Raw genomic sequence first — 16,742 nt, forward strand, 5'->3', positions numbered from 1 at the left:
TTGCTTAGCATACAGATAGAATGGGTATGGTGAAAGGATACACCCCGATACATACTTTCCTGACTTTAAACCGCGCAGTATCCGCTTATTTTGTTTGAATGACTGCCTCTTGATCCATGTACAGGTTCTTCATGAGCACAATTAAGTGTTCTGGAATTCCCATTCTTTGCAGTGTTATCCATAATTCGTTATGGTCCACACAGTCGAATGCCTTAGCATAGTCAATAAAACACAGGTAAATATCTTTCTGGTATTCTCTTTTATAGCACAATATTATTTTCTTCTGTTTTATATTTAGGGCTGGTACTAAAGTTTATTACACAAACTCTGAATTATGGAATAGCTCCTCCCTAACCCCATACACACACATACACACTTACCTCTCTAGACAAACTTTCATTTAATGCTTTCTAGAAAGGGGAATTGATTTTAATTTTTCTTGCAGTACAGAAAACTCCAGTAGGTTCTTCAGATTTTTCCAGAGTTTACATAGTAGTACAAAGTATAGTTTTGTACTGTGGCAAAGTTAAGGTTACCTCAGTCAAGGTTTTTGCTAGCCATTTAACCTCTCCCATTTGCCCCCAACACTTTTCTGTAGTGTATCTTGCTTATAAAGGCACCTGTCACTTATTGGATGAGAAAAGGCTAAAACCCTAGAGAAGAGAAAAATCCTCAGACCTTGGGGCTGATAATATTTGTGTTTTAATTTGGAAATCATGTGTTTGTAAAGGAAATTAGGTTTTCCTTTCGGTGACAAAGTCTCATGAGTCTGATCCATTATTTTGAGGCATGTTTAACAGTATTTTTGAGTTTTTTTTTTTTTTAAGGTTTAAAGAATAAAACAATGTTATGCATGCTTTAAAATTTAATTTAATGCACAATTTATTGTACCTACTTTCATCGTCTGCTAATGAACATGTAATATTTTAAGACCAAGCTAGAACAAAGCCATAAAACCCCTTTTTTGGAAAGATTCGCTAGTCTTGCATCTGGGTCTTTTCTGGCCATTAGTCGTTGAAGTAAACCCCATTGTTGGCATTTAGGTTGGTGGACTAAATGTTAGCTAACTGTGCGGTATAGCTCACAAAATGCTGATTTCCAATCTAGCTTTTTATCAGAAGAATGTGACGAAGCTTTTCTGAAAAACCCTGAAGGAAAACCACGATTAATTTATCATCGTTTGGAGGATGGGAAAGTCAGTTCTGACTCTGTCCAGCAACTGATTGATCAAGTTTCTAACCTAAACAAGACCAACAAAGCCAAGGTAAAGTTCAGAGGTTTGTTTTTAAACTTATATACGAAACTTGATGAGAGAAATAGCAAAAATAGTGAGAGTTTCAACAAAAACGAGGAAGTTCGTTAAGGATATTTTCTGTAAATTTGTATTTGCATCCATATGTCTGGTGAACCTAAATATGAATCAACTCGTTCGTTCATTTATCAAATAGGTGTTGGGCATCTGCTATGTGCCAGGCACTGTTTTAGTGCTTGGATACAAAATAAAGTTGTAGAACTTAGATTTTAGTGGGGAGATACAGGCAGTAAATAAAATAATAAACAAGATACTTAGTATATTAAAGGTGATAAGTCCTATGGAAAAATTATTTAAAAATATCATAGGGTTAGGGAGATGGAATGTGTGGTGGCAGGGGGAAGGGACAGTTGCTGAATTAAATATGATGGTTAGAAAAGGCCTCACTGGCAAGGTGAGATTGAGCAAATTCTTGGAGGAGGAGGAGGTAGTCATTAGATATCAGGCAAAATAACACACTTGGCAGAGAAAAGAGCTAGAGCAAAGACTAGGAGATGGAGTGAGCCTGGCATGTTTGGTGAGAGGAAGGAGGCCAGGGTGCCTGGAACAGAGTGAGTGAGGGGAGATTAGTAGGAGAGAAGGCCAGACAGGCAACAGATGACCTAGTGGTAAAGAACCTTGTAGATCATTTTAAAGGCTTTGTTTTTACTTGGAATGAGATGGAGCACCATTGGAGGAGCTTAAGAGAAGAATGACAGAATCTGACAAGATCATCAGACAGTGCTTTCTTAAGCTGTTGTGTTGAGAATAGACCATGGTTTGGAGGGTAGTGGGAGAAGGCAGAGTCAGGGAGCTCTGCCTGGATACTATTGCAGTCATCCACATGAGAGATGATGGTGGCTTGGATCAGGGCAGTGGTAGAGGAAGGGATGAGAAATGGCTGGATTTTGGACAAATTTTGACAGTTGAGCCAACAGGGTTTCCTAAAACCAAAAACCAAACCAAACCCACTGCTGTCAAGTCAATTCCGAGTAATAGTAACCTTCTAGGACAGAATAGAACTGCCCCATGGGGTTTCGAAGGCTGTAAATCTTTATGGAAGCAGACTGCCAGACCTTTTAGTTAGCAGCCCAGCCTTTAACCACTGTGCCACAGGGTTCCTTCCCTGTGGCAACGGTATAAGAGAAAGAGAGGAATAAATTACAACATGTGGCTAACGAGTATGATCTGTGTGTGGACACATCGGATTGTTTTCTTTGCTGTTCTCCCAAGCACAGTCTGTCTACTATCCAAGGATTTGTATAAGGAGGAGGATTTTTATTGTGATCTTTCCAAGGAGTATTGGGAATAACAAAAAACAGATGATGAATGTGAGAAAGAGATTTCGATCATCCATAGATGCATGGTGCAGCGTTTTGTACAATAGAGATTATGGGCTTTGTGTTACCGTGCGTTTATATAGCTTGGTAAATGTGTTGTAGTTAATGTTAAGAGTGAAATTGAAATAAACTCGAGGATCTTGACAAATGTATTATCTCTCGGTGCCCAGCCAGAAAATAAAATAAAATGTGCATTCAAGCATTTTTCTTTACATCGTTTACTGTGGAGAAGATAGCCCAAGACCAGCATGACAGATTAAACCCAAGATCCTTAGTCCGAAAGAAGTGCATATTTATTATAGTTAATCTCCAGAACCATTTCACTCTTTGTTTTAATTATTTTATATCAGCCTAGCCTGCTAGGTCCCATGAGATATGGAACCCTATATTCTATAAATACTGCTTTTAAGAATTAGTACACTAGAATGATGAACTCATTTTGTACAAAATGAGTAAAGATCTCAAAAAAAAAAAAAAATGATTGTAGACAGGATAAATTTCCGTGCCTGTTCACTTGTTACGCTTTCTAAAACCGTTGCCTTGTTCTCATCTAACGTTGATTGTTTATTAGCAGTACCTATGTTCGCTACAGATAGGGCATTCTTCTTCTGGTAAATTCCAAAAGACTACTGTTTTACATAATAATACCATTTTGCTTTTGCTTTTTTTGTAGAATTAGAGCTTTACGGAAAAGTTTATTTTGATACATTTTGAAGGTTGTGTGTATTGAATAGTAGGGAAATGCGTAAGACAAAATATTTACAGGTAGACAAAAAATATATACCTTTTTATTTCAACATTGTTTACACAGAAATCCTATGTAACGGAATGCTTTGTAAAATATAAAAATAAAAACTGCATGTGACCGATGTGTGACCTTGGACAAGTTACTTAACTTGCCTCAGTTTCCTTCTCTGTAAAACGGAGATAACGGTAGTATCTCCCTGATAGGGTTGTTGTGAGGATAAATCAGCTAATGTACTTTAGAACAGTCCCTGGCATATAATAAACACTATACAAGTGTTTGCTACCGCCTCCTCCTCCTATTACTGGAGTTGCTGGTGCTGGTGGTGTTCTCTTGTGGTTGTTAAACCTTTTTGTTTTGTTTTGTTTTCCTCAGATCATTGATCACTCAGGAGATCCTGCAGAAGGAGTGTATAAAACTTATATTTATGTGGAAAAGATTATTAAACAGGTAAATATACGTTCCCCATAAGATTCCATCTAAAGTATTTTAAGGCTGTTTTCCATAAAATTGGATTTTCCAGAGAAAACCTCTAGTTTGATTTTTGAAACCACCACTCAGGAGAAGCACCAGTTTCTCTCGGGGATCCGTCGTGGTAGCCCTAGGACTGTGCATCTTTCTCTGTCCACTCACAGGGCTACTTGATGCCAGGTAGTATACCTGTTAGTGTACAGTGGATCATAGAGAGTGTCTCAAGCCGAAAATGTCTATGAAGTCTCAAGTGTTATCTTGAAATTTTATGCAAGCTATATATTCTGCTCCATGTTATATCTGTTTTTCATACAAAAAAATAATGTTGTAAATTATATATCAGTAAAAATATTAATGATGATAATAATCCCCCTCATCTTCAAATTGGAGCCCTGATGGCACAGTGGTTAAGCACTCAGGCTGCTAGCCAAAAGGTCAGCAGTTCAAACCCACCAGCCACTCCCTGGAAACCCTACGGGGCAGTTCTCCTCTGTCCTGTAAAGTTGATATGAGTGAGAATTGACTCAACAGCAATGAGTTTTGGTTTTTTTTTTTTCCTCAATTTTCAGATAAAATGGGTATTATAGGAAGATGTACCATGCATAGCCTGTGGTTGCCCAAACCTCCTGAGACCTCCCCTGTGGTGCTGGGGACCCTGTTTCAGAAAGCAGGGGATTAGATTGTCTTTTCTAATTAATTTGCATTATAAGTATGGAGCTTGTTATCAGAGAAAAAGAGTGAGCCCCAAGGCTAATGATATCATTTCTGGCAACACGTTTGTTCAGCCTTCTTTTAATGTAAAGATTGACATTACCAATTTTGATCTTCTCAACAATCTTGTGAGTTTTGGAACTAAGATAAATAAGATGAATTGAGTGGAATGAATGGTAGGAGTGAAACTGGATATACCATTTTCTAATGCTTGAAGGACAGTATGTTTTCACAGATCTAATATAAAAATTAGATATAACAGCAGAGATACTTGGTATCAAGAAACGCTGTTGGTAATTAAATTCTTGTAAAAACATAAAGCAGCGTATTTCTTAACCATTAGCACAGTCATTAAAATTATTCACCAGCCAGATATAACTGAAGATATTGGGAAACATTTTTTAGAAAACAAATTCCATGCCAATCAAATACCCCTCTAGCTTTATTTATAATAAAAGGGAGATATCTTTGTTTTTATTATTTTTAATACAGTGAAACCTCTAAGAGGCAGAACTGTATGAGACTGTCCCGCTTTTGTGGGTCTCACAAGCTTCCACTTTGTGAGAACTGCACCTAAGGGTGCAGTCTTAGGCTTTTTTGCCGCTCTTTGTTAATGGGAAATACTGGCGTTTTCCGTCTCTGACAGGTTTCTGCGTTATACAGGTTCCTGCTTGCACAAGTTACGCTGTAGGTCTGTCTTTATTTTATAACTATAACTTCTGTTTGTAGGCATTATACAAAGGCCTTAGGGCTTGAATTTGCCTTCCTCGGCGTGTGTGCTGACCCGTGTTCGAGGTCTTTACGCTCTTCCTTTGTTTTCATTGCTTGTACTTGATGTTTAGGACATACTGGGCTTTGAGAACACAGACCTGGAGCCTAGGGGTCTGAGCAGTGACGATTCCATTCCAGAAGAAGATGATTTGGGTGATGTTCTGTGGGACATACATGATGAACAGGAGCAAATGGAAACTTTTCAGCAGGCTTCTCGTTCAGCCCATGAGCTGGGATTTGAAAAAGTAAGCATATGGACTATTGTTCCAGCAGAGGATCAGTTGCCACCTGAAGGCTCTATAATGATCCAGAGTAATGATTAGGCTGGTTGTCTGCCCTCATGGCTTAACTGTCTGTACTGAGATGTGTGCTTGGGTTTGTATCAAATGGAAGATGCAAGAGATTCAAATATACTTATGAACATCAATCATTTTTATTTACAGATTAGGATTTATAAACTACATGTTTATCATGTCATCATCTGCAACTCATCTAGGCCGAGATTGGGAGTTCTAGGAAGCAGTAAGGCTGTCCATGCCTCTAATTCTTCAAAGAATTGAAATACCGAACATTCAGAAAATAAATCCCAGTAGTTTATGCAGTAGGCAGATTAGTCCTTTTTGTTGGCCTAATCAGCACCCTTAAATATCTAAACAAATTAGCAGAATTTGAAGCACATGAACAATCTGTGTACCCATTCAAGCACTATTTAATAAGTAAGAACTAATATATTAACAAATATTACAGTAACATTAACAGTTGTATTTTTATAGAAATTGTCTGACTTAGACTGTCTGGGTTTGTGTCCTGGCTCCACCATCTCCTGACCGTGGAGTCAAGTTACTTAACTACTCTAAGCTTTGGTTTTCTTATCTGTAAAGTAAGAATAACTGATAGTACCTACCTCATAGGGTTGTTGTGAGGATTAAGCCAGGTAACACATGTAAGGTCTTTGGTGCTGTACCTGGCACATAACAAATGTTAGATTAGTTGTTATTTTATAAGAGAGGTGTTATTATCATGATTTTGTAAATGAAGAAACCAAGCTTCAGGTGATGACTTGCCTAAGAACACATGGGGAGTCGATGGCAGACCTAGCATTTGAATCTTGATCTTCTGGTTCCAAATCTGTGTTCTTTTAAAGAAGGGAGTCTTAACTGGGAACCATGGTCCATAAATAGGCCTTTAGATGGGCCTATGACTCCAGCTATCAGAGTGTATGAAATAATAAACCAATAAAGCCCTTTGCTCTTTCAGAAGCATCATTGTTACCAGAATTATTTGAGCTTTCGGTAAACATTCTGTATTTAGACATGTCAAACAGAAAAACTGGCTAAAGAACTACATCAAGTAATCGATTTTGTAGTTGCTGGAAATTTTAGCTACCCTAAAAATTTTTAGCTACCACAAACAACTTAATTACAAGTTCTTTTAATTTGTCATCAGCTATCGTTTAGACCGCTGGTATGGTTATAGTATCTCAGCTCCCAAGATGACTTTGGAAATTCCTTTGAGAGTTTTAGTAAGTATTTAGATTTTTTGGGTGTGTCCTTTTCAGCTCTGAACCAGTTTTGAGTGTCTGGTTAAAGCCTGGGAACGTGAATTCTTGGATGTTGCATAGAACTCAGTTTCAGAAAGATCTCAGAGGTTCTGTCCTAGCCTGATTGCCTGGAGCAGGTTGGATAATTCCAAGGTCCTACACGAAATCTGTTTGTGTTTGGGCCTGTTCTCAGGGATTTCCAGAAACTGAAATGGGCTCCAGGAGATCTAGGATGCCTGCTAGGCCTTCAAGGCCGTTTGTGGTTTAGGGACTTCAGTATAGTACAGCAGCCTCCCTGCAGCGTTCTGCAAAACATCTGAATGTTGGAAAACCCCACAGGAGTCTTCAGTTTTGTCCCTCACCCATTAATTTACAGTGATATTATGTGTAGAAGAAGTTGAAGCTCATTCTTAGTTTACTACTTCAGGCACATGTAGCCAACCATAAAAACAAATACTTAATAAGGCTGCTGTTGACTAAAAGTAGATTTCGTTTTCTCATGAAGCTTTTCTTTAATGTTTTCAGAAGATAATCAGAAGTTGACTGTGTTTAGTATTCTAAGAGGCATGTATGCCCTCACGATCTAAATTCGTTTTTGTTTCTAGTATTACCAACGCCTTAATGATCTAGTGGCGGCACCAGCACCAATTCCACCCCTTCTTGTATCTGGAGGACCAGGTTCTGGAAAGTCCCTTCTTTTATCAAAGTGGTATGATGCGGTGCAGTAAAACCGTCGTTGTCATCATGGTTTGAATTACTGAATTCTTTCAATGAAGTGTGTTACTGCTTGTCTTCCTTTCTGTGTGACCTGTGTTGCTGCTGTTCCTGCTGTTAGTTGCCGTCAAGTCAGCGCCAACTCATGGCGACCTTACGTATAACAGAACAAAGCATTCATTGCCCAGTCCTGTGACATCTTCATGATTATTGGTATATTTGAGTCCATTGTTGCAGCCATTGCATGGCCTGTATACTACACGTTGGAGCCCTGGTGGCACAGTGATTATGAGCTATGGCTGCTAACCAAAAGATCGGCAGCTCAAATCCACCAGCCGCTCCTTGGAAACCCTATGGGGCAGTTCCACTCTGTCCTACAGTGTCACTATGAGTTGGAATCAACTTGACGGCAATGGGTTTTATACTAAACATTACAAAAAAAAAAAAAAGAGTTAAATAATAGATTATATAATTTGGATGTTAGAGTGAACATACAGAAAGGGATATGAAATGTGAGCATTCATGGTGCTGTACGTAAATGATTTAGGTAAGAGTTAAAGGATTGCCAGGTGAGGGAGTGGTCAGTATGGTGGGGAAGTAGGTGAGTTAGGGAGGTAATGTGCCTTTATTTTCGATTATTTGCTTCATCTTAAAAGTTCCATTGGGATTTTAGATATTTGAAACAATAAGACAAATGTAGACTATGTAGAATGAAATACATCATCAAAATGAAGGACAGTCATTGTTCTGAATGTAGTCTAGCTCTTCAAATTATGGACTAAACTTCATATAAGCTAATAAACATTTATTTTATTTAAAGTAGTAAGAATGTCATTTGGTTATGTGCTATCGAGTCAATCCTGATTCACAGTGACCTTGGTGGTGTAGTGGTTAAGCCCTTTGCTGCTAACTGAAAGGCTGGCCATTCGAACCCATCACCTGCTCTGAGGCAGAAAAATGTGGCAGTCTGCTTTCGTAAAGATTACAGTGTTGGAAACCCTATGGGCAGTTCTACTCTGTCCTGTAGGGTCACTATAAGTTGGAATTGACTCCACAGCAGTGGGTTTTAGTAAGAATAGGTATTTTCATTCATAATTATTATTTACATTGAAGAATTAGTGTATATAATTGTTTCCTTTTTATTGTCCTTTGATTTAAAGTTACATTTGGGAAATATTTTTGTACTTAACAAAGAAACATCTTTTTTCCTTCAATAGTGTATCTTTAATTAAAGGTTAATGTTTGTTTTACTAATACCTTAACCTCCAATGTAAACTATTTTGGTATAAGTTAGTTAATCTGAATTTGTTGTTAGAATGAACCCACAGTTGTTTTTTGTTTTTTTTTTTTAAGTTTATTTAAAAGGATTTAAAAATGGAGTAAAAATGGAAATCTCTGTATTTATCAAAAAGTGACTGTGTGAACCCAGATAGGTAGCGTTTGATGTTTAGTATGTTGTGAATTTTGTTATTGCCGATAGTAAATGAACCTCCCCAGTCTTGTAAAAGTTCTGTCTTTTTCTTTCAGGATTCAGTTACAACAGAAGAGTTCCCCTAACACGCTGATTCTTTCCCATTTTGTGGGGAGGCCCATGTCAACCAGCTCAGAGTCTTCCTTGATTATCAAACGACTAACTCTAAAGGTATAGGACGCCATCTTGGGAAACATCAGAATTTTCATTTATATTCAGAGATTATCGGGACTGATAAGTACCTGATGATAAACCAATTTTCAATATTACCCATTTGTTTTGATTTTGTATGAGGGAAAAATAGCAGTCAATACATTCAGTGACTCAATTTTGGTTAAAAAGTAGATTATTAAAGCATAGCTTGAATTTGTACGTGTTCCCGTCTTGTAGTTGATGCAGCATTCTTGGTCAGCATCTGCTTTGACACTGGATCCTGCTAAGCTTCTAGAAGAATTTCCACGTTGGCTAGAAAAGCTCTCTGCTCGTCATCATGGCAGCATCATCATCATTATTGATTCTATAGATCAAGTTCAGGTACTGTTTTTACTTTGTACATAACCTATTAATACATTGTAACCTATTAATACACTCAGAAACTATCAATAATAGTTATAACAGGCTTTTAAATTATATGTTATGAGAAGAAAATGTTGTTGTTGGATTTGTTTAATACCTAGGGAGACAGTATGTGGACAAAAAATGTACTGTTTGCCGGTAGATGCTAGTGTCTTATTGGGAAAGACCAGCTAAATGTATACAATTAGCCAGGATAGGTCATATTGACATATTTTTAGAGCCTTGTGTTTAGAATTCAGAGCAGTGACAATAGTGCTTTGCCACTTGTTCTTTTAACATTCTGAGCTTAATCATCCAAAAATAAAGTCTTACCTTGATAAGAGAAAGCTAATTTAAATTTCACTTTACTTGGGGAGCAATTATTGGGTTGTTTGGAAAGATTTTCAATTAATAGATTGAATTTTGTTTTTATATTTTTAAGCAAGTTGAAAAACACATGAAATGGCTGATAGACCCACTGCCAGTGAATGTAAGAGTAATTGTTTCTGTGAATGTAGAAACATGCCCTCCAGCATGGAGGTACGGCGCTAACTTTAGTTCTTTCAGATTACATGAATTGTTTTAAGTACAAACAAGGAAAGCCTTTTGAAATGTGTTTGTTTTTTTCTTATTTTTCACATAAGTGGCAGTGAGGACAGGGAGAAGGGGATGAATCCAAGAAAAAGAATCTAAGATTTAGTGAGAGGTTAGATCTGGGATGTGAGAGAAAAGGAGAAAGCTAGGATGATCCCCAGCTTTCTGCCTTGAGACATTAATTGTGGTTCTGTTAACTGCAATAGAAGCAAAGGTGGAGCAGGTTTGTCAGGAAAGGATCACGAGTGCAGATTCAGGACATGGTTAGTGCGAGTTGCTTGTTGTAGCTCCAAGCAGCCATTCCTAGTAGGCAGTTAAATTATGGATGAGGAAAAACAGGGAGAGGGCAAGACTAGAGATCTGTTATACTGAAATGCAAGCTCACTTTTACTCAGAAAAGGGACCCAGTGGTCACATTCTGTAAGACAGTATTTCTCAACTTATTTTGCCCTCCCCCTTTTTTCCTACTGTGTGATTTTTTTTTAATGTAAAAACATAGATAACACAACATTTGCCAATTCAACATCTTTCATGAGTGCAGTTCAGTGACATCAGTTACATCAATCATGTTATCTTGCCCCTTTTAAGGAACCTTTTTAGACATTTTTTTTCCTAATCCCCCTCATAAAATGTTAATACCACGCATATACCATATATCCAGAAAAGCAAACCCACTGCCGTCGAGTTGATTCCGACTCCTGGCGACCCTGTAGGACAGAATAGAACTGCCCCATAGCGTTTCCAAGGAGCATCTGGTAGATTCGAACTGCTAACCTTTTGGTTAGCAGCTGTAGCACTTAACCACTGTGCCACCAGGGTTTCCATACTGTGTATCAGTTTATGTATATAAACAGATATGGATGTTTATCTGTGCTTTATACACAAAAGGAGTAAGATTTTTTCCACCCTCCTCCCCCTCCCCGGCTTTCACCACTGCCGTTGAGAATTCATGCTGGGGGGCAATTAAATTCTAACGGGGTTATAAGTACCTGGTACGCAAAGACTGTCTCGTCCTACCCCTCACAGGCACCAATACTTACATTTAGCTTTACTGATAGTACAGAACATAGAACTAGAAATGCTTTCCTAGTCAGCTGTATAGTATATATGCTGTTTATAACATTGCTTGTTGCGATCACTTGTTGAAAGGAATGCTACACTTAGGTTAAAATGGGTGAAATAAATTAGTATTACTTAATATTTAATATGATTAACAGATTAGTTTTGATTATAAAGACAGTATAAAAAACGTAATTTCTGTAATGAATTTTCACTTGTTTTTTTTGGGTATATTATAACTCTTGTTGTATTTTTAGAAGAGAATTTTATTTTTCTCTCTTTTAAATAAAAGGTTGTGGCCTACGCTTCATCTTGATCCTTTAAATCCGAAAGATGCAACATCCATTATAATGGCAGAGTGCCACTCTGTAGACGTTCAGCTGAGTAAAGAGCAGGTAGGAACTTCTCACTTTGACGCTATCTTTCACTCTCAGCTTTCCTACAAAATATGGTATATGAGACTTAAAATTCAATATAGCAACTCTGTATTGTTTTAGAAGGAAAATAGTATTTACTTTGTTTGAAGCATCCTGTCTTATACTAATGACATAAAAAAAAAAAACAACATATAGAAAGTAGTAAAAACAGCTTGGTCTTAAGGCTCACTTTAATATACAACATTAAGAAGTATTTTAAAGCAAAAAGCATTTCTATGTCAACTGCTTTTGCCATCTGCAATTGGAAGATTGGCCACGGCCGAGAATCTTCCTCTGTGTGGCGGTAAGGTCACTGAGGAGATGGCAGGAGCTGCGCCATTTCTCCTGGGGTATTGATTGATGGCTCCATGGTAAAGACCGCTTAATTCCAGGGTGGTTTTTGTATTTTGTTTTGTTTTTTGGTAAACTGGTGCAGGAGAAGAAGCTAGAGCGACACTGTCGTTCTGCTACAACCTGCAATGCCCTTTATGTCACCCTTTTCGGCAAAATGGTTGCACGGTAAGTGGTGATTGACTTCAGTGATCTTCTGCATGCTTTGTGTTGGCTGTGGGCCACTTCCTAACCGTGTCAAACTGAGAACTGAGCATTCCAGCAGCCTCTTGGGCCACTCAGGTTCTGTTTAACCTAACAGTGATACTAACAACCTGTGAGAATGTGACTACATTCATGACTGACGATTGAGTAGCCATGAATTATTAAAACTTGCTGAACATATTTGTCTAATTTTTATCACACTAAACCTTTCCCTCCTAGGGGTTGCAAAACAAGGCCGTCTTCGCCCTCCTTGGGGTCCGCTCATTAGTGCCCATTATATAACCTGTGTGAGGTCCCTCGCTTTGGGATAGTGGAGCAACCTCTGAAGTGTAGAATGTTATTTCAGGTGTCCTGGGATGTAGGTAGGTATGGGTGGCACAAGCGGTTTGCCACTGGCCGCTAACGTAAAGCTGGGTGGTTTGAACCTTCCCAGTGGCTGCATGGAAGAAGGGCCCGGTGAATTGCGTCCCTGAGATGACAGCCACGGAAACCCTGTGAAGCAGTTACACTCTGTCATACACGGGGTCGCCCTGGGTCAGAATTGCCTTGTCAGCAACAGGTTTATGTACGGAGGTAGGAATTTTCTATTATCGCAGTTCTCAAAATCCTGATGAACTTTTCATCTTAAAACATAATGCTTTTGTTTTAGATACACATTAGTAATTTGCCTTTAGATTAAGTATTCTGACATTCCACTATTTTTTTCTTCAGTACAGCTTCATCTTACTTTGTGTATCCCAACCAGAGACAAAAAAAGTGGATGCTTTGTTTTAGTGTTAATGGCAACAGATGGCAACCCTAGCACCGCTCTTATTTCTAGACATTGAATCTAGTACTCTCGTGTTTCAGTCCCACGTTCTTAAGTACCAAATTTGAAATGAAAAATCTTCTAAAACTTTTCCATGGTATTTCCACTATCCTCCCCAGTGTCAGCAGTGCCGTGGTGATGTATCTGGCAGCCGTGAACACCAGTAGCTTGCATAACTACAGTTCAGGAGTATGAGTCATTTTCTAGACGTTTCTTAATTCTTGTCAAAATTATTTATTTTACGAGGTACTGTGGATCATTTTTTTTTTCTTCATGTTAAAAAAAAATACTGATAAGCATTATATCAGTATCTTAAAACAAACTCTCCTGTTTACTGATTTTCTTTAACCTGAGGTTTTCCAAATTCTGGCTTTAAACAAATTTGCATGGCTAACTAACTAATAATACTTATTTATAATTGTATATGTAGGTGGCATGCTTCTGGATAAGAGGCCTCATCTTACTTATTTTTATATTTCATGATGATTAGCAGTTGCTTGGCGTATTGTCAGTCCCAGCATATGTTTATTAAGTTGAATTAAGTGGCATACCAGAATAAACTTGATGATTCTAGCAGCCTGCCATTTCCCTGTACCATGTTTTATTCAATTCCTTTTAATATAAGTTACAGTACAAAAAAGAGAGACCACGTTGTTTTTGTCTACCCCACAATTTTAAGATTTTGGCAGTCTGTAAGAAATTAAATCTCTTCTCAATTCCAACAGTGCTGGGAGAGCAGACAGTTTAGATAAAATCCTTCATCAGTGCTTCCAGTGTCAAGATACCGTTTCATTATATAGACTCGTTCTGCGAACTATCCAAGATTCTATTGGGAATGATATGGGTAAAGAACTGATGAAACAGGTAAAGTGTAATAAACTTATAAAAGGAAGAGTATTTTGCCTTGTATTTGTGTGTGAACTGAAATAAATAATAACTGTTTTATAATTTGTCTTTAGGAAACCCTGGTGGGGTAGTGGTTAAGTGCTACAGCTGCTAACCAAAGGGTCGGGTCGCTATGAGTCGGCACTGGGTTTTTTGGGTTAATTTGTCTTTAAATACATTTCAAGCATATACGGGAATGCTCCCAGCCATAGTGTGCATGTGACCAGAAGTGCTATCAGAAAAATTTGCATTTTCCACATTACCATTGAGATCTATACTTTTTTCATGTTTGTTGACGACAGCATTTTTACGCAGATAACACACAGCTTCTACATTTGTTTGCCAACCATGCCCTTCCTGCCTTGAAGTATTTTTGTGATCACTGCTATGCCAATTTTTTTTACATATAGAAAATACTTCCTTGGTGAGGGGAGGGGCAGTTGACAGACAAATATAGAAGGCGTGTATTGTTTGCATAAAAATAAGGGGGTAGTTTTGTTTCCTCTTATGTAAATTGACATTTTAAGTTCTTTACCTGTTTGTTTTTAATGGGGTGGTTTGTCTTTTTTCTCATTGATGTATAAAAGTTCTTAAATATTCTGCTTTCTACATATAAATTCTTTGTTATAGAGTTTGCAAATAAATGTCTTTTTCCTCTTGTTTTTGTCTTTAAACTTTATGGTATCATTCATAATACAGAGTTTTATTCAGATACAGTTCATTTATCAACATTTCCTTTATGATTTATACCTGTTTCATCTTGTTTAAGAAGTCCTTTGCTATCGTAAAGGTGTTCGTATATACAGTCAGTCCTCATTATTTGCAGATTCCGTCTGTGCAAATTTGCCTACTCGATAAAATGTATTTGTAACCCCAAAATCATTATGCATGGTGCTTTCGCAGTTCCTTGTGGGCACATGTGGAGCAGTGAAAAATCTGAGTTGCTTGATGCTGACATTCCCACCCGAGGTCAGACAGGGTTACACTCTGCCTCCTTGTTCCAGCTCTTGTGCTGCAAAGAAGTGTCCTTTTTGTGATCTATTTAGTGCCTTTTTTTTTTTTTTTTTTTGTAATTTTTGAGCTTTGTTGGTGATTTTACTGTTAAAAGTGGCCCCCAAGCATAGTGCTGAATTGCTGTTTAGTGTTGCTACTAAGCACAAGAAGGCTGTGATGTGCCTTACAGAGAAGGTACTGGTCTTGGTTAAACTTCGTTCAGGCGTGAGTTATAGTGCTGTGGGCCATGAGCTTAGTGTTCATGAATCAACAATTTATATTAAATGAGGTGTCTTTAAACAGAAACACACATGAAACAAGGTTATTTATTGACCAGTTGATGAAAATGTGGTGCTCAGAGGCTCACAGGAACCTAACCCTGTATTTCCTCTAGGAAATACAGTATTCTATAATCCAGTGTTTACCCTGACTTTTTAGAGCATAACCACCTTGAGTAATGAGAATCAACTGTGTCAGTGTGCACATATATATATATATACTTAAATAAGCTTTATAGTTTTGTTCATCATGTGTAAGTCCTGAATTTATGTCAATTTATTTTTGTTTATTGTGTGAGGTAAGGAATCTACTTTTTAATCTTTTATTGTATGGCTACCCAGTCATCCGCTTTACTAAATAGTACATCTGTTCTAGTTATTTGTAATGTCACCTGTCAAAGGTCAACCTCACATATAAACGTGCGTCTGTGTCTAGGCATTTCTGTTCTAATTTTGCCGATCCGTTGCCAAATCCATGTGGTCTTAGTTATTAGAGCATTAAAGTAAGCCTTGATGTTTAGTTGGGCAAGTCATCTCTTATTATTTATTATTTTTCACATTTGCCTTGGCCAGTTTTTCATATGTATTTTTAGAATTGGCTCAGCAAGTACCATGGAAACTGTCTTAGTTGTCTAGTGCTGCTATAACAAATATCACAAGTGGATGGCTTTAACAAACAGAAATTGATTCTCTCACAGTTTAGGAGAGTACAAGTCTGAATGCAGTGCCCCAGGGACCTTCTCTCTGTAAGTTCTGGGGGATGGTCCTTGTCATCAGTCTTCCCCTGGTCTAAGAGCTTTTAGCGCAAGGATCCTGGGTCCAAAGGATGCACTCTGCTGCAGGCTCTGCTTTCTTCTTAGTAAGTGGTCCCAATCTCTGTACTTGCTTCTCTTTCCTTTATATTTGTAAGGTAGAAGGTGATACAGGCCACACCCCAAGGAAACTCCACTTACATTGGATCAGGGTTGTGACCTGAGTAAGGGTGTTGTGTCCCATGCTAATCCTCTTTAACATAGCCTAGTCTTGGCCTCATTAACCACAGGCAGACATTAGGATTTACAGCACATAGGAAAATCACATCAGAGCACAAAATGGTGGATAACCACGCAATAGTGGGAATCATGACCTAGCCAAGTCGACACATATTCTTTGGGGGCACTATTCAATCCATGACAGAAACCCGTTTTGGGATTTTAGTTGGAATTGCATTCAATTTAGAGACTAAGTTGGGGAGAATTATGATGAGTCTTTGTCTCAGTGGAAATGGAAACCTCAATAGGTCTCCACTTCCTTATCTTCTTTAATGTTTTATCTTCTCCATGAAGGCCCATCTTTTATTAAACTGCATTTCTGAATATCCTGTAAAGTAACATTTTTAATTGTTTTGTTGCTAGTATATTCTTTTTTTCTATTGAAAATATGTTTTATGTCTAGCAACCTTTCTGAACTCTTATAGTTTGAACCTAGATCCACTTTTATGTTAATTTCTCAGCTTGGCAGTTGCTGAAATTTTGACTTCTCATCTCAGCCCCAAGCCCACAAGCT

General features: G+C 37.9%; 1 protein-coding gene across 5 annotated transcripts in view; it reads left to right on the forward strand.

The window, feature by feature from the left end:
* The window catches only part of NPHP3 (nephrocystin 3), a 46,771-nt gene that overhangs the window by 16,085 nt on the left and 13,944 nt on the right, over window positions 1–16,742 (forward strand). For all 5 annotated transcript variants that reach the window (XR_007515673.1, XR_007515672.1, XM_049870874.1 and 2 more), the window contains exons 7-16: window positions 1,108–1,264; window positions 3,752–3,826; window positions 5,401–5,574; window positions 7,475–7,578; window positions 9,111–9,225; window positions 9,445–9,588; window positions 10,052–10,149; window positions 11,555–11,657; window positions 12,115–12,197; window positions 13,767–13,905. Coding sequence is in view for 3 of the 5 variants with exons in the window: in XM_049870874.1 (XP_049726831.1) it covers window positions 1,108–1,264; window positions 3,752–3,826; window positions 5,401–5,574; window positions 7,475–7,578; window positions 9,111–9,225; window positions 9,445–9,588; window positions 10,052–10,149; window positions 11,555–11,657; window positions 12,115–12,197; window positions 13,767–13,905 (1,192 nt within the window). In the remaining 2 variants the exon portion in view is untranslated. The remainder of the gene's footprint in view (window positions 1–1,107; window positions 1,265–3,751; window positions 3,827–5,400; window positions 5,575–7,474; window positions 7,579–9,110; window positions 9,226–9,444; window positions 9,589–10,051; window positions 10,150–11,554; window positions 11,658–12,114; window positions 12,198–13,766; window positions 13,906–16,742) is intronic.

Source organism: Elephas maximus, chromosome 27 (genome assembly GCF_024166365.1).
Source record: "Elephas maximus indicus isolate mEleMax1 chromosome 27, mEleMax1 primary haplotype, whole genome shotgun sequence".
Taxonomy (NCBI): Eukaryota; Metazoa; Chordata; class Mammalia; order Proboscidea; family Elephantidae; genus Elephas; species Elephas maximus.